Here is an 18,875-nt window from a genome sequence, read left to right as displayed (position 1 = left end):
GATCTTCAGTAATATTTTTATATGGCTGTTTTAGGCATTATTTTAAAAATTATTCTGGATGAATTCTGACAGTTACTCAGATCACTTTCTCTCACACTCCATATCTAATCTATTAGCATATCCTGTCTTCAAAGTGTATCTAGGACATGTTCAGTGTTATCTTGCTAAGTTCATTGCTGTGCCCTAGTCCAAGTCTTTTTTTGTCAACTGGATTAATAACCTCCCAGCTCTTTCTGGCCTTGTCTTGCTAGAGCAGAGGGTGGCAATTTTTTCTTTTTACTATAAAGAGCCAGATAGTAAATATTTTAGGCTTTGTGGGCCTATGGCTTGTGTGTAACTATTTAACTTTGCCACTGATTATGAAAAATCCATAGACAATATATAAACAAATGAACATGGCTGTGTTCAAATAAAACTGTATTTCCAAAAACAGGCAGTGCCAGATTTGGCTTTTAGGTCCTGCTTTGGTGTCAAGCCTTTTCATAGAGAACAAAGGACATTTTCAGTTGTGGCTAGTATTATCCCATTAAAATCTAAGTTGGATCTGGTCACTCCTTTGCTTAAAACCCTTCAATGGCTTTCCATCTGATTCAAACTAGAGGCCAGTTTCTCTGCTGGTCTATAAGGGTCTGTGTGATCTGGCTTCACATTACCTCTCTGAGTTTATCATTTCCCCTCGTTCAGCCTCATTGGCTCACTTGTTGCTCCTTGAATGGATGGCCAGGTGAGCTCCTGCTCTGGGCCTCTGTATTTGTTTCCTTGCATGGGCTGCCTTTCCCCCACATGGCTCATTCCCTCACTTTTTTTTCAGGTCCTCATTCTATATCTACTGCTCACTGTGGCTTCTCTTGGTCGCCCTGTCTAATGTTGCAATCCTCCCACTCCCGTAACAGTTTCTATTCTCTTTTCTGCTGCTTTCTTCCCTTTTTAACTAACCTAACCACTGTCCAGTATAGCTCTAGTAGTTTTCTGGTAGCATCTTTAGGAATTTCTAGGTATAGCACCGATATCATATGCAAACAGTGACAGTTTCACTTCTTTTCCAATTTGAATTCCTTTTCTTTTTCTTCTGTGATTGCTGTGTCGAAGACTTCCAAAATAACTATGTTGGATAAAAGTGGTACAAGTTGCCATCCTTATCTTGTTCCTGATCTTATAGAAAAATGCTTTCAGCTTTTCACCCTTGATTATGATGTTAACTGTGGATTTATCGTAAATGGCCTTTTTTTATGTTGAGGAATGTTCCTTCTGTGTCCACTTTCTGAAGAGAAATCATAAATAGATGTTGAATTATGTCAGAAGATTTTTCTGCATCTATAAAGATGATCATATGGTTTTTATTTTTCGATTTGTTATTATGGTATATCACATTGATTGGCATATGGATGCTGAAAAATCTTTGCATCCCTGGAATAAGTCCCACTTGATAATATGTATGATTCTTTTTATTTTGTTTATTGTCTGTCACTTTCATTAGGACATAGATTCATAAGGACAGGGATTTTTTGTTATTATTTTTCACTGTGTTCTCAATGATTAGAATACAAGTTGAGGGACCAATCCCTTTTATCATTCACCTTGTATGTGATCAGCTGTTTAGCATTTAAGGTTTTTTTTTTTTTTTTTTTCTTTTAAGATTTCATTAAAAAAAAATTCATAAAAAAAAGGTCAGTTTTTATTCCAATCCCAAAGAAAGGCAATGTCAAAGAATGCTCAAACTACCGCACAATTGCACTCATCTCACACGCTAGTAAAGTAATGCTCAAAATTCTCCAAGCCAGGCTTCAGCAATACATGAACTGTGAACTTCCAGTTGTTCAAGCTGGTTTTAGAAAAGGCCGAGGAACCAGAGACCAAATTGCCAACATCTGCTGGATCATCGGAAAAGCAAGAGAATTCCAGAAAAATATCTATTTCTGCTTTATTGACTATGCCAAAGCCTTTGACTGTGTGGATCACAATAAACTGTGGAAAATTCTGAAAGAGATAGGAATACCAGACCACCTGACCTGCCTCTTGAGAAATTTGTATGCAGGTCAGGAAGCAACAGTTAGAACTGGACAGGGAACAACAGACTGGTTCCAAATAGGAAAAGGAGTTCGTCAAGGCTGTATATTGTCACCCTGCCTATTTAACTTATATGCAGAGTACATCATGAGAAACGCTGGGCTGGAAGAAGCACAAGTTGGAATCAGGATTGCCAGGAGAAGTATCAGTAACCTCAGATACGCAGATGACACCACCCTTATGGCAGAAAGTGAAGAGGAACTAAAAAGCCTCTTGATGAAGGTGAAAGAGGAGAGTGAAAAAGTTGGCTTAAAACTCAACATTCAGAAAACGAAGATCATGGCATCTGGTCCCATCACTTCATTGGAAATAGACGGAGAAACAGTGGACAGAGTGTCAGACTTTATTTTTTGGGGCTCCAAAATCACTGCAGATGGTGATTGCAGCCATGAAATTAAAAGACACTTACTCCTTGGAAGGAAAGTTATGACCAACCTAGATCAGATCAGATCAGTCGCTCAGTCGTGTCTGACTCTTTGCAACCCCATGAATCGCAGCACGCCAGGCCTCCCTGTCCATCACCAACTCCCGGAGTTCACTCAGACTCACGTCCATCGAGTCAGTGATGCCATCCAGCCGTCTCATCCTCTGTCGTCCCCTTCTCCTCCTGCCCCCAATCCCTCCCAGCATCAGAGTCTTTTCCAGTGAGTCAACTCTTCGCATGAGGTGGCCAAAGTACTGGAGTTTCAGCTTTAGCATCATTCCTTCCAAAGAAATCCCAGGGCTGATCTCCTTCAGAATGGACTGGTTGGATCTCCTTGCAGTCCAAGGGACTCTCAAGAGTCTTCTCCAGCACCACAGTTCAAAAGCATCAATTCTTCGGCGCTCAGCCTTCTTCATAGTCTAACTCTCACATCCATACATGACCACAGGAAAAACCATAGCCTTGACTAGACGAACCTTTGTTGGCAAAGTAATGTCTCTGCTTTTGAATATGCTATCTAGGTTGGTCATAACTTTCCTTCCAAGGAGTGAGCATCTTTTAATTTCATGGCTGCAGTCCGCAGAGACATTACTTTGCCAACAAAGGTCTGTCTAGTCAAGGCTCTGGTTTTTCCAGTGGTCATGTATGGATGTGAGAGTTGGACTGTGAAGAAGGCTGAGCGCCGAAGAATTGATGCTTTTGAGCTGTGGTGTTGGAGAAGAGAGTCCCTTGGACTGCAAGGAGATCCAACCAGTCCAATCTGAAGGAGATCAGCCATGGAATTTGTTTGGAAGGAATGATGCTAAAGCTGAAACTCCAGTACTTTGGCCACCTCATGGGAAGAGTTGACTCATTGGAAAAGACTCTGATGCTGGGAGGGATTGGGGCAGGAGGAGAAGGGGACGACAGAGGATGAGATGGCTGGATGGCATCACTGACTCGATGGATGTGAGTCTGAGTAAACTCTGGGAGTTAGTGATGGACAGGGAGGCCTGGCGTACTGTGGTTCATGGGGTCACAAAGAGTCGGAAACGACTGAGCAACTGAACTGAAGTTTTCATTAAGAAGAGTTCTAGAATAAAATTAGTTTTCAGATCATCATTTTGTGTATGCTGCTGCTGCTGCTGCTAAGTCGCTTCAGTCGTGTCTGACTCTGTGCGACCCCATAGATGGCAGCCCACCAGGCTCCCCCGTCCCTGGGATTCTCCAGGCAAGAACACTGGAGGGGCTTGCCGTTGCCTTCTCAAATGCATGAAAGTGAAAAGTGAAAGTGAAGTCGCTCAGTCGTGTCCTACTCTTAGCGACCTCACGGACTGCAGCCTACTAGGCTCTTCCGTCCATGGGATTTTCCAGGCAAGAGTACTGGAGTGGGGTGCCATTGCCTTCTCCCATTTTGTGTATAGTGAATTGCAATTTGGTTTCCCATTTATTTTTATTTGATTTCCTATTTATCTACAGGCATTGTCTGAGGGTATTTCCTTGGTACCTTTTCTTGTGGTATTAGAATAACTAACTATTCATACATGTGTCTCTGTCTCTTTGGTTTGCATAAGTTGCTCACTACTTCCTCCAGCTTGGTTACTTGTTAGCAGATAGATCATTTTCACTTTGGTACTTCTCTAAGAATCATTTAACTTTTTTTGAAGTATGACTGACTGTAAGAAATATAATTTACTTGGAATTTATACAGATAATCAACTGCTCCAAACATTTACATGAGCCATATTATTAGATGTTTATGTTCTTGGATAAAATTATTTTGATTCTTAACTATTATTCATTTAGTTGATGTGTACTTTTTATACTTTTGTTGGTGTTGAAAGCCTTATTGATTTTTTTTTTGTTTGTTTAAACTGAGAATGTTGATGAGCCTGTTTCTCAGTACATTATGTAGTGTTCTTTCTCTTAATTCTTAATAGTAGGTGTAGCTGTGTGTTTGCTTATTAACTGGTTTCTGATATTGTGAATTATGTTACTGATTACAATAACTTCTTTAATTTTCTGGCAATTTCAGAGCCACATGTGGAGTCTACTACCAATGTGCATGTGACTTTTATGATAAGTATTTTGTTTGTTCAACTTTTTGATGTTGTACCTTATCTAGGCTTTTGGAAGCAAGTAATAGAATACTTAGCTGTGGTAGCCATGTGTTAACTATCTCATGACAGGAGACCTAAACAATAGTAGTTCTGGGGTTGTTTCAGAAGCTCAATGATTAAGTCTTATTTTATTCTTCTATTCTACCAACATCAATATGCTTTTCTTTTTGGTTCCTAACCTTGTTGTCTCATGGTCTCAATATTGCTGGAATAGCTCTAAATAAGCACTGTGTTCTTTCATTATATAATTCAAAACAGAGGAGGAGGGGAGAGGGTTCTCTTATCATTAGGACTGAAAAATTTTCTCATATGTTCACTCCAGTAGATTGTCCCATTATCTCATGTGTCAAAATAGTCATTATGGCTATTGTTAGCAGTGCGTGAATTGGTGAAACCTGACATTTTCCGTTTCTGTCAGAGAAAATGAATTTTACAAAAAGGGAATATGTTGGAAGGGAATGGCTTGGGGAGTCAGCAGCTAACAAACAGTTTGCTACAACCAGCCTAAGAAGTTGGCAGTTTATTTCCTTTCACTGTAGCTCAGCCATATACTTAGATCAAATGAAGTAGTGTTTTTATCAGGTATTAAAAGAAGGAAAAGAAGAATCAGTTATTTTGAATAAAAGAAAGAAACAAATGAAAATTTCACCATTTCCATTTTTCCCTTCCTTGCTTCACAGTAGAATTCTGATGTTCTGGCCTTTCTTTTCCCTGGGTTTGATCTGTTACCTGATCTTTGCTTTTTAAGAGTGTCATCCCCTTTCCTTCCAGCCTGCCTCATCATAGTGGAATTGGCTTCTCAGTAGTCCTTCCTTTTCAAGACTTTTTTTCTGATTGTTTTTTTTTGACATTAATATTGGCTTTAGTTTTATAATCTTACACAGAGAACTTTAAGGAATATTCTGTATGTCTGGGTTTCATCTTATTTTTTTCTACTTCGTTTTTCCCTTTGTTTCATTATTCACTCTCACCTTCTAAACACACACACACTACAGTCCTTACTTAGTTTTTAAAATTAATAATTAAAGCTTAATTAAATTATCTTACGCTTTGCATATTTTAATAAGCCACCTCAAATCTTTTTTGAATAAATAAAAAATAACCTGTAGGATAAAAACACACCAGTTCTGTTTTTATTTTTTATTTATTTTTTTTTACCAGTTCTGTTTTTAATAAAGAGTTTATATCATTATTTTTCAGTTAACTTTGTGAGTTTTGTGTCAGTGTCTAAATTTGATGTCTACCATAAGACCGTATTTTTATCTGCTTATAAACCGCAATTAAAAATAATGAATTTGGGATGGTGTGACTATATGTAAGGAAATAATAAAATATAATAAATGCAAATGGATAATTCCTATGTGCAGAGCTGATTATTAGGACTTTTCCTATATAAACATATATTGCATAAGTTGAACTTTAGGCTGCCAAATAAATTAACATAGGTTTTCTTTTTGTTTTAACAGATATGGTTAAAAAATGAAAAGTAGAATTGAATACTTTAAAGTATTATATAATCATTAAATCATATGTATTTTCCTGCCAGAAAGAAATATTAATGTCAGATTTTAATGAGCTTAATGTAAATAGTTAATACCTAATGTTTTTGTAGAATCTGATGCCAAAGGATAATTTTACTTTCATAAAGTGTTATTTTTCTGTTAGCTAGATTAGTATTAATTTTTATATAAAAGATATAGATAAGGATAATATTCTAATGATGGGTAAAGAAACTGCTTTATTTTTTTAATAAATATAATTTACATAAAATTCTTATTAGATTGGTTTTAGACCACCATATTTTGTATATAATATGTATGAGTTTTAAGAATTGTCATAAAAGTGAAAAGTGAACAAGTGATAAATGCTAAAAATGGGGGGAAAAGAGACCTTTAAAAATGAGATCAAATTGAATACAGATTCTTAGAATAAGATCTCAATAAAGTTAAGTTGGTTACTTTCAGTTTTTATAGGAAAGGGTACTAAACAGCTGTACGTATGGTTTTGTTTATGGTTCAGAAAATATGTACATTGTGAAATTTTTCTTTTTTGGTATCTAGACGTGAGTCATTTGTGCATTAGTGTATTAGTGTAGTGTTAGTTGCTCAGTTGTGTCCAACTCTTTGCGACCCCATGGACCATGGCCCACAGTCTCCTCCGTCTATGGAATTCTTCAGGCAAGAACACTGCAGTGGGTTACCATTTCCTTCTCAAGCATTTGGGCATTGAATTTGCATGAAAAGTTTTCATCTGTAAAAGGTTCTAGAAATTTCAAGTACTAGATTCAAGAAATTAAGAAATCTTGCTTAGATTTATTGTTTTTATCCTTTGGTCTTCATCTTCTGGGAGTTTCAGACTTGAGTACAAGACTCCTTAAAAAGTAAACTAAAACTGTGTGTTAAATAGTTAATCATATAGTGTTTGCAAAGGCATCACAGTTGAGGGCTGAATTATATAACTCAGCAAGCATTTGTGGAACGTGACTGTCAGGAGTAAGTCTTTATCAAATTCATGTTCTAAAACTGAGTTGTTTTGTTAGGAGTGACCTAAACTTTGTTTACAAACAGTGAAATTTATATTCAAACATAACTTCATAGTACTCAGTTCACATCAGTCAGTCATGATTGAGGGCCTATTCATATGTGCAACAGACACTATAAACTCTAGGTTTGGGGGTGGAGGAGTTTGTCAGGGAGCATAAAAATAGCTTTAAGTCATGTGGATGGGGTTAGATAGTAAACACAATGAAATGTTAAAAAGTCTTACAAGACAACATTAAAAGATGTCACAGGTGCCTCTGATGGACAAGAAGTGCTGTAAATACAGAAATAAGAAGATTCCCTAGAAGAATCAGAAACTTCAGTGGACCTTCTTGGCCTATATATCTCTTGCTGCTGCTGCTGCTGCTGCTAAGTCGCTTCAGTCGTGTCTGACTCTGTGTGACCCCAGAGATAGCAGCCCACCAGGCTCCCTGTCCCTTTGAACTATTTAAGGATTACAGATTAATGCTTTTTACTGTCATTCATTCAGCATATTTATTCAACAGGTATATTGAGCTACTGTGTATTAGGCTTTGCTGTGGAGCCTATAGAGATTAACATTGAACAAAATAAACTGTTCTTAAGGTAGCTTACATTTGAGTGGCAGGTTGGGAGAGGACAGATAGTGAAAAAGTTTACCAGAAAATACCAATACTTTTGAGACAAACGAGTAATCACTTCTCTGTCTCCCAGACTTAAGGGTTTATCCTCAACTCACTGCTATATTGTGATACGTATTATGAAGAAATACAAAGCAGGGTAAAGTATGTACGGACTAAGGGAAGTAGGACAGTACTGTTTTATATGGGGAGATCAGAGGTGGCTCTCTAAGAAGGCGACATTTTGTGGAAAAAATGTAAGGAAAATGGTAGGGAGCTTATGTTTATTTGAGAGGAGAGCGTTACAGGCAGGGGGAACAGAATATAGAGGCTCTGAGGTAGAAACATGCTTGGTTTGAGGACCAAGAAGAACTGGTATGGCTGATACAGAGGTGGGGGCTGGTGTGTGGTAAGAGGAGAGGAAGGAGGTCATAGAGGCAGCTACATCATGTAGGGACTGGAAGAACATGAGAATGACTTTGGATTTACACTCTTGAGTGAGATGGAAAGCCATCAGATTTGCATAGAGAACATGTGAGTCAACTGATGTTTAGAAGGACCACCCTGATGGTTGTGTTCAGTATAGACTATAGAGAGGCGAAGGTGAAAGTAGAGAGAACAAATAAAATGGTTTAAGGTTTTAAGGATAGAGGTAATAAGAAATGACAGATTTTGTAGATATCTGTTGAGAGATTGTTGAGTAAACAGAGAGAGAGAGAGGAAAAGGGTGATTTCTCTTTAGCCTGAACTTCTAGTTCAGTCGCTCAGTCATGTCTGACTCTGACACCAGAGAATGCAGCACACCATGCTTCCCTGTCCGTCACCAACTCCCGGAGCTTGCTCAAACTCGTGTCCATCGAGTCGGTGATACAATCCAACCATCTCGTCTTCTGTCATCCCCTTCTTCTCCTGCTTTCAATCTTTCCCAGCATCAGAGTCTTTTCCAGTGAGTCAGTTCTTCGCGTCAGGTGGCCACAGTATTGGAGCTTCAACTTCAGCATCAGTCCTTCCAATGAATAATCAGGACTGGTTTCCTTTAGGTTTGACTGTTTTGATCTCCTTGCTGTCCAAGGGACTCTCAAAAGTCTTTGCCAACACCACAGTTCAAAAGCATCAATTCTTTGTCGCTCAGCTTTCTTTATAGTCCAACTCTCACATCCGTACATGACTACTGGAAAAACAATAGCTTTGACTAGACGGACCTTTGTCAGTAAAGTACTCTCTGCTTTTTAATATGCTGTCTAGGTTGGTCATAGCTTTCCTTCCAAGAAGCAAGCATCTTTTAATTTCATGGCTGCAGTCACCATCTGCAGTGATTTTGGAGCCCAAGAATATAAAGTCTGTCACTATTTTCATTGTTTTCCCATCTATTTGCCACAAAGTGATGGGACAGGATGCCATGATGATTTTCAAATGTTGAGTTTTAAGTCAGCTTTTTCACTTTCCTTTTTCACTTTCATCAGGAGGCTCTTGTGGAGCTTCTAGTAGAGTGGAGTTATGGTTTACTGAGGTAGAAAAGATTTATTGAAAGATTATTAAATCTGCAGGAAGAGCAGATTTATTGCAGGAGAGAAGGAAATTGAGGACAGTTTTGGACATGTTGAGTTCAAAACGCCTATTAGGCCTGTAAGTGGAGACATCAGGTAGGTAGGTGACTATCAGAATCTGAAGTTTAGGGAAGCAATCAAGGCTAAAGATACAGATTTGGGAGTGTCAGGGTATAGATAGTATTTATGGTGAGATGACTAGGTGAAATTACTTAGAGTATAAGAGGAGAAGGAGATGGGAAGAGTTCTGATGACAGTCATAGGGCTACCTCGGCATTCAACAATCCCAAATTGAAATTTGGGAAAGTAAGGCGAAATCTACCAAGGAGTCTGAGGCAGAGTTATTAGTGAGGTTAAAAAAAAAAAAAAAAAAAACAAAGACAAGTGTTTCAAAGAGAGAGTAAACAAGTTGTGTCAAAGGAATAAGGTTAAGACTGAGAAGTGACCATTGGGTTTGTCAAAATGAAGGTCAGTTTTGACTTGAGAGGAGCTATTAGAGAAGTTGAGACTAGTTGAAAACTTAGGAGTGGAACAGAGTTAAGACAGCTATATGGGCAGGGCTTTAGATTTTTCCTTTTAAGGGGGACTTTGAAGTGACCTACAAATGAGAGCCCAGGGAATGTCTTTTAAGTATTTTTAAAGGATATTACAGTGTTTTTAGTATGCCAGTAGAGAGAAAAAAATGTGCAGGAGGTAGAATTGCTGTAGGGAAGATGGGGTGGAATTAATTGCAACTGAAGGTCAGCCTTAGATAGGAACATTGGGCAGTTTATCTCCGGTAACAGGAGATTAGTCAGAGGATATGTGTAGACATGCAGATAGGTTGAGGTATGCAGTGACTGGAGGTTGTGGAAGTTCTCATTTAATTGCTTTTCTCCTCTCTTCAAAACCTCTCCAGTGGAATAAATAAGGCCATCATCTGCAAGTTAAGAATAGAGAGGAGATATTGAAAGTTTGAGAGATGAAGCTGTTCAGTGATTATCTATAAAAATGGAATGGAAATTAATTTGGGAATGTGTTCAGATGCTCTGATGTAGGTTAAAATAGGGGAAGAGTTGGGTTTACCTTGCTTTAGGTTTTGTCAAGTGAAGCTAGATGAGGAAGAGAGGAACAAGTGAAGAGAGGACTGCAAACAAGGAGTTAATTGATGGGCCATGAAATAATCAGGTAAAGAGGGCAATCATGTGTATGGGACTCTGGGGCAGTCAGAGGATAAAAGTCTGTACATTGGAGATCTGAAAGGTATTAAAAACTTGTTTGAGTCTGAAAAGAAGTGATCAGGAAAGATAAAAGATAATGCTCAGAGAATACTTGAGAAATTGCATTATGGAAAGAGTTCAGAATCTAGGTACAGTCATAGGAATTAAATGGCTGAGGTGAGGTGGAAACAGATGGTGTTGTAACTGAGAAGATAAACATGTTATGCTCCTAACTCATGATAGTATTTACACTTTTCTTATTTCAATAAACAGTTTTATGCAGATACCAATAAAACCTCTCTACTTTTCTTAAAAATACTTCATTTTTACAAGTGCCAGTTGGGTCTCAATGTACAAGATTCCTAATAGTTTCTTTCAGCTTATAGTCCTTTGAACTGTTGAATCAGTATTAGTCAGGGAGCTTTGTTTGGAATAAATTGTTTTGGTTTTAAGATTCTAGAACAAATCGTGAAATTCAGAGGTCCACAAGCTAAATGTGACCTGTAGATACATTTTGTATGATAAGAATAGTGCAATAAAAAGATAACTTGAGTTGATGGGGCATTCCAGTTTGTCACGGGTCCCCACCATTTACCCCACATTCCGCTTTTCCCCCTACTTCCATCATTATTTTTGTCTTATAACTTCCCAGCATCTTTACATCCTTTTACTCATTTATGTTTACTGTTAACTGTTTCTCAAGGCATTCACATTTAGAACTCTTTGCCTTAGACCTACTGAAACGCAATCTCCAGAGCTGGGATTTTGTTGTTTCTATTTGGAAATGTCCTTAAGTAAATCTGATGACAGACAGTGGTTGAAAAAGACAGCTTTTACTTACTAGCAGTGGATCTTGGTCAGCAACTTAACCTCTCTTGTTTTCAGTTTTCTATCCATAAAGTTGATATTAAAATAATAGAACTTACCTCATGTGGTAGTGATGAGAGATAAATGAGACAGTATGAAAACAGGCACTAAGCCTGGTACATGGTAAATGTTTAGAAAATTTTTTTCCCTTTCCATTTTCTACTGGGAATAGGATCTTGAAAGTTTCTCTAGGCAAGTTGAGGGGATAGTCCAAGTCAACCAGATTATTAATTAGCACACTATTTTGAATGGTTTAATAGAATTGAATAGCCAGTAACTTGAACAAGGAAGACGTTATGGTCTTTCTATGATTCCAGATTGATTTTATGTTCAGGGGAGTTTGGTTCCAGGGACCAGGTGCCTCTTACTTATTGCTTCATATTCCTTTAGTTTGTTGTACTTTCTCGCGTGGTCAGAGATGGTTTATCACCACCTTGCCTGGGTTGTACCCCATTGGTAGGAAGGAAGAGAAGGTGAAGAGTGGACATTTCCTATCAAGGGTCTGGTTAAGAAATTTCATAAACTTCATTGGCTGGAACTTATCATATGGCCATACTCAGCTGCTGAGGGTCTGGATAGAAATTTTCTAGCAAGGTCATCATATATCCAGAAACTCAGAAAGATTCTACTACTAAGGGGAAAAAGATGAGGATAGATGTTAATGGATAGTGGTTGCTTGGTGTATCTGTTTCATTCTCTAAAAAAAATTAATCCCTTGGTCTTGATAGCCTTAGATTTAGGATTTATTGTCCCCAATCCCCAGTCATGAAACAAAAGAAAAATTACTTGGGCTACTTCATCCTTTTCATGTGTCTTTTTGACCAGAAATGACTGGTCTTTTCATTAGGTCAGAGTCTTGGTTCTAATGCTTAACTGACCTATGCAAGCATGAATCCTATCTCTGATATCTCAATTTCAACATTACCTACTACTTTAAGACAGTAGAATGGTTCTTGAGATCATTTTGACTATAGTTCAATATATTCTTTATTTCCACTTAGTCTCTTCTATTGCCAGCATGTGTAGAGCACGTTGTGAGAAAGCAGCTGTGTATGAGTGTGAATGAGAGAGAGAGAGAGAGAGAGAGAATCCAGTCTCCTTTCTACATTTTTAAAATTTATTTCTGTACCTATATGAAGTAATTATTATTAAAGCTGTTTTGTTAATGAGTTAACAGAGACCCAGAGATAATTAGCAACTTGTTTAAAGCCACAAAAATCTTTAATTGGTGGGGCCAGGTTTTATTGTCCAAGTTTTTATATATCCAGATTCTCTAATTACAATATTCACAGTGCTATATTGTAACATCTGTGGATATCATACTAAAAAGTTGCGTTATATACTTTGATGTTTTTAATGTTAAGGACACTTTGGTTTTACTATATGATGATTTTTCTTTTTGTACTTCTCATTTGTTTCTACTTTTGTTAGCATCATCAGTTCTCTTTGGGTTGTAAAACCCCACCTTACTAAGAGACTCTAACGTAACTCAGGTAAAAACCGTATGAGCAGCTTATCTGTTTTTCTCTTTGGGACAGACCTGAAGAATGAACTACTTGTTACTTTGCTGGCTAGTCACATTGCAGAATGCTTTTTTTTTGCCTACATATTTACAATTTTTTCCTATTTTTGATAGTAGATTTCCTTTTATGTTTTTGTATCCTATTATTTATGAATATGTACCCATTAAGGTAGTACCATAAAATGAGACTGTGAGACGGCTGTGTTTCCATTTGAGGTTTTAGAATTTTGTAAAGAGTTAAAGAGAATATCTGAAGTGTTTTATTGACAAGGCCTGGCCTTTTTTTTTAAACATCTTATTTTGTATTAGGGTATAGCTGATAAACAAACAATACTGTGATAATTTCTGGTAAACAGTGAAGGGACTCAGCCATACATATATGTGTATCCATTCTCCCCTAAACTCCCCTTCCATAAGGCCTGGCCTTCTTAATCTAGTTTTTTCCCAGGAAGAGTTTGCCTGTGCATTTCCCGTCAGTTAGAAATGCCCTATTGTTGACTAGTCTTATATTTTCTAGATATGTTGTTGTTTTATAATATTAATCTATGTATTAATAACTTTAATGATGGTTTCTACCTATGCCTATTAATATCTTATTTGTTTTAAACAGTGATTTTTTTTTAGGTAACAAGTATAACTTAATGTAATGCCTAAGTTTTGATTTCAGTATTTTTTAAATCCACAAGGCTGTATAAAGAAAAAAAATTGTTAATTTGAATTTGGTATATAGATTAAGTTCCTAAAGCAGCGATTTTTATCATTATATATAAAACTTAATTTTGTAATTTATTTTTAGGAATAACCAGCACTGTGGTATATTCTTCAGAAAGGAAATATTATCTCTTACGGCTTTTTTTAAAATGGCCCTTTGGAGTAAAAGTGTTCATTTCCCCCTCTCTGTTTTTTTATATAGGATATAGCAGATCCATTTTTTGCTTATTGTAAGCAACATGCAGATAGGTTAGACAGAAAGTGGAAGAGAAAAAACTACTTGGCTCTACAATCCTATTGTAAAATGTCTTTACAAGAGAGAGAGAAGCAGTTATCACCAGAAGCACAGGTATGAGACTCATTCCAAAACTTGTGTTTTTTTTCTTGCAAGGGTATGGATTTCAGGGAATTCCCTGGTGGTTCTGTGGTTAGGACTCTGTGTTCTTACTGCTGAGGGCTCCAGTTTGATCCCTGGTAACAGAGCTAAGATCCCACAAGCTGTATAGCCTGGCCAAAAAAAAGAAGTTAGAAATTTAAGATCTCATGCATCTTTGATATATGATGTATAATTGTGAAATTTGGTTAGTGTAATTGTGAAATTATCTAGAAAGTGGACTGTCATTAAGGTAAACGGAGAGTATAGTTTGTGGTTGAATACATTACTCATCATCTAGTCTCAACAAAGCAGTCATTTATAAAACATGTTTCTAATCCATTAAAGAATGTGGCTTAGTGGAAATTATTCTGTCAGTGCAATATGTTGACCACATCTTTTTTTCAGTCTGTTCTAAGATTCATATGTGCAAAGACTTTGATTAGTTTGCCTGTCATGAAATATATTTGTATGTAAATTAAGTAAATTTATGAAGGCTAGTACAAGGCTAGTTGAGAAACCTCAGCTTAATTATACTAGTTTTTGACAACTAATCATAGGCTAGGGCAGTTCTTAACTAGGGGTAGACCTAATTTATCATAAGCCAAGAATTATGCTGTGGATATTAAGGACTGTGGATAGATATAATTTGCCTCAATAGAGGAACTTCTGATCATCCTTACTCTTGCTAAGTATGGAAATAAAAATCATAAGTATGTTCCACTTTAATATCTTTTAAAATTTGTGTACGTTTCTTTTATAGGCAAGGATCAATGCCCGGCTTCAGCAGTATCGTGCCAAAGCAGAACTAGCTCGATCCACCAGACCCCAGGCCTGGGTTCCGAGGGAAAAATTGCCCAGACCACTCACTAGCAGTGCTTCAGCCATTCGCAAACTTATGCGGAAAGCAGAACTCATGGGAATCAGTACAGATATCTTCCCAGTGGACAATTCAGATACTAGTTCTAGTGTGGATGGAAGGAGAAAGCATAAGCAACCTGCTCTCACTGCTGATTTTGTGAATTATTATTTCGGTCAGTATAGGCCCTGATGCATGCACGTTTTCATTGAGAACAGTTTGCTGATAGAAATATTTGATACACTGTCAATGTTTAGAAATTTACTAGTCTTGCTACATATATCAAGTATGTTTATTTTCCTAATAAGTTGTGGATTGTTGTAAAATGCTAATTTAATGTATTTGTGAGTAGAGTTAAAAGTGTCTAGGTTTATCCATGTGGTCCTCTCTATGGCTAGCTTCTTCCTTTGTGTATTTTGTATATCAGCTTTTATTTTCTTCTAAACTAAAATTGGATATTTAATTTAACTAGAGAGAAATATGCGCATGATTCAAATTCAGGAGAATATGGCTGAACAAAAGAATATAAAGGATAAATTAGAGAATGAACAAGAAAAGCTTCATGTGGAATATAATAAGGTAAAACAAACAACGTAATGTAATTACATCTTACTGATGATTCCTTATGTTTCATTTTGAAATTCCTCTGGAGTTTCTACGACTTGTCTGTAATTCTGACCCCTCGTTATCTTCATTACCGTCACTAACACTGAGTACTTTCTATGTGCCAGGCACAGTTTTGAGCATTTTTACTTGTGTTAACTCATCTCATTCTCACTTCAGCTTTATAATGTGGCTTATGATTTCTGCTCCCTTTTTCAGAAGCGTAAACTGAATCCTAAACAGGTGAAGTAATTTGCCCAGGTTCGCAAAGGTAGTCAAGGCATAGAGTTGGGGTTTGAGGCCCAAGTCTGACTCCATTTATCTTTCTAAGTTATAGAAAACTTTAAAACTTACTTTTGAATTACTGTTTTTCTTAAATTGTTTTGTTACTTTTGATAAAAAAATCTCCTGATTAAAATTTCTCTTCTATATCTTCATTCTAAAGATGAAGAAGTTCATGAAGAAATGTATAAAAGCAAGTTGTGACTAAATGTGAGATAATAAGTAACATAAGAAAAATCTGGATTGACTTTTGTTTCTTTTGGCTGTGCTGGGTCATCTTTGGGTACGAGGGCTCAGTAATGCGGCATGTAGGCTTCTCTAGTTGCAGAGCTCAGGCTCACTTGACCTGAGGCATGTAAGATCTTAATTCTCCAACCAGAGATCAAATCTGCGTCCCCTTCATTGAAAGGCAGATTCTTAACCACTGGACCGCAGGGAGGTCCCCAGGATTGACTTATTGATATATATCATTTTCTTGTTGGAAAAATGGTGGGAGTGCACTTTGATACACTCATAAGGGTTAATTAGTGTGTCTGTGAAATTATATAGTAAACTATTATAGAATATGTAAGTATCATTATTAGTAAAATGCTAACATAAAATGTTTACTTTTTGTTGGTGCTTCTTAAGTAGTTGGAGACTTTCATTTTTCAGTGTATTGTGACTTGAATGTGTTAAATGTATGTGGAATAGAAATGTAGATATTTTGGACATTGATAAATTATTTACATTTTCAAATATGTTACTGAATATTGTAATGGTCTACTAATTTGAATTGTTCACATTATAGCTCTGTGAATCTTTGGAAGAACTACAAAACATGAATGGAAAACTTCGAAGTGAAGGACAAGGAATATGGGCCTTACTAGGCAGAATCACAGGGCAGGTTAGTTTCTTTCCAATTGCTCTCTCTTTCTCTTCTTGCTTTCTGTATGATTTCAAAGATTGGATCTCTAATACAACTGTCACTTCACTAACTGAAGAATTCTGTTTAATCAGGGCCAACTAATCCTCTGGGATAATGGTGTCTGCCTGAAATGCATCTAGAGCTTTGCAAGCTGCCTACTGAGAACTTGTAGCTTAATATGGTTGTTTTAACAGCTATCTTGTTTGCAAAATTTTTTCATTTGCTCTAACTGATTGACCTGTCATTTGTGATGAAGCTAAGATTTGAAGCATGAGTTACTACTACCATATTCTTCTGCCTCTATGCAGCGGTTTTAGATTCCTTGCCACATTTCTTCTGTCCTATTCTTGTGCTATAAGTAGTTGTTGTTTTTTTTAATGGGGGAAATGTAAAAGGAAAACTGGAATTTTTTTTCATGTTGATGGGTTTTGAACTTATAAGGAATGGTTTTTGAAATTTAATGTTAAAGTGTAGTTTTTCCCTTCATTAGTTTTATTTTAATTATGAAAGAAATTACTTTATCCTTGAACATATTGAGCCTATTAAAGTTCTTGGTATTGTAAAGAACAATCATTGCCAAATGGATTTCTTTGAATGCTTTTTTTAGTACTGTGTATTTAATTCTTAAATTAATAATTCATTTGAATAATTTAAGTTATTTTTTTAAGGATAATGGAGACTCGCTGTGGTCTTTTCACCATGGAAATAGTTTTATTTGTGAAGGAAGGTTTTTAAAGAACAGATATTTTTTGTGGTACTTATTTTAAAGGTTTATAAAGAGCCAAATTCATTATATAGCTTGTGTGGACACATTATTTTAGAAAGTAATACATACTGATATGTATTATGCCATGCTAGCTTTGAAGATGCTTCTTTTGTGAAAAGGGTGTATGTGGCATATAGTATAATGAATAACATAAGAGGTGAGGATGAGTAGTTATGTATGCACAGTTGACCTTTGTTTCTATTGATAGGCTGTTGGTGAATATTTGGAAGATTATAGTGTTTTATATTTTATATTTAGTGAAATTAATATTGAATACAAGCCTATTAGTTTATTTGGCAAGCTAGCATTATCTTTTGGCCAGATTTGCAAGTTTGTCTCATAAGAATCTATTTAGTATAAGTTATGAAAGAGCAATTTAATTTATTAAATCACTTGAAACAGAAGCACGTGCATTTCTGTGTGCAAATGTAAAATACACAGGAGAAGTAGAATTCGTTTGTACCACTTGCAGGACACTTTTTTTCCGGTTGGTTGAACTGATGCGGGCCCACTGGGCCACTGAGAAATGACTTTGATAGATGGTTGCTGTCTGAGAAGCTAGTATACTACAGATTAGTAGAGACCCAAAGAGAATCTAATTCACTTTGTGAAGAGTTTGGTCCAATAAGATAATTTTTCTAATTAACCTTTGGAGCACCAGTGTAGCTGTGGTGTTTAAGAAAATAAACGGCCTCAATACTCTTTTTGTCGTGTGGTTTTTTTTTTTTTTTTTCAAGTTCTTGAATTCTTGTCCTTGTCTTTCACTTTTAAAGCTAAAGTAGGAGTTTAATTTTCACAATGTTTTAGTGGTCCAGAGAAAATTGGTGAAAGTATGTAATTATAGGCTTCTCACAGCAGTGACTATGAGACAAAAACTCATTTTAGTCCTTTTTGCCAGTGTAAAAGCTTTAAAACATTTCCCCTCAAGATCCTAGCATATTAGTTGACTTGAACGGCACATAAAGAAAAATGTTGCTTTATATTTTTTCTCTGAAAACAAAATAAACTGCATTTGTTCAAATCAATAGAAGTTGAACATACCGGCAATTTTGCGAGCACCCAAGGAGAGAAAACCAAGTAAAAAAGAAGGGGGCACACAAAAGGCGTCTACTCTTCCTGCAGTACTTTATAGGCAAGTAATGAAATTTTGACAGATTAATACAGTATATTTTTAAATGAATACTTTTTAGTAGCAAGATGCTTTAAATATTTGTGAATGAATTATGTTTATATCAGAATTTAAAGTCAAATGTGTTTGAAGTTCATTTTATTAATACCTTCATCAAAAATACTTCCCAGACTGAATGATGATAGGATAGAGTCGCTCCTCTTTTAATGAAAAATCACTTTTTGTATACTTTAAGTAACTGGGGTTATATGTGCACAAACTCCATGGAAACCCCTCTTTAGAGAATTAGAAAGTGAGTTTTAAGTAAGGTACGTGATTATTTTCTTAAATAGTTAAAACAGTGTGTTAGATAAATGGACATTTATATTTTATTTTGCTGGA

The 18,875-nt window shown here is 36.3% G+C and overlaps 1 protein-coding gene across 9 annotated transcripts in view; it reads left to right on the top strand.

The window, feature by feature from the left end:
- PHF14 (PHD finger protein 14) overlaps positions 1–18,875 on the top strand; it is a 199,913-nt gene that overhangs the window by 43,449 nt on the left and 137,589 nt on the right. For all 9 annotated transcript variants that reach the window (XM_070369782.1, XM_070369783.1, XM_070369785.1 and 6 more), the window contains exons 8-12: positions 13,778–13,924; positions 14,712–14,982; positions 15,280–15,386; positions 16,483–16,578; positions 18,394–18,497. In XM_070369782.1, the coding sequence (XP_070225883.1) occupies positions 13,778–13,924; positions 14,712–14,982; positions 15,280–15,386; positions 16,483–16,578; positions 18,394–18,497 (725 nt within the window). The remainder of the gene's footprint in view (positions 1–13,777; positions 13,925–14,711; positions 14,983–15,279; positions 15,387–16,482; positions 16,579–18,393; positions 18,498–18,875) is intronic.

Source organism: Bos mutus, chromosome 4, assembly GCF_027580195.1.
Source record: "Bos mutus isolate GX-2022 chromosome 4, NWIPB_WYAK_1.1, whole genome shotgun sequence".
NCBI lineage: Eukaryota > Metazoa > Chordata > Mammalia > Artiodactyla > Bovidae > Bos > Bos mutus.
This window is presented reverse-complemented; position numbering and strand designations above follow the sequence as displayed.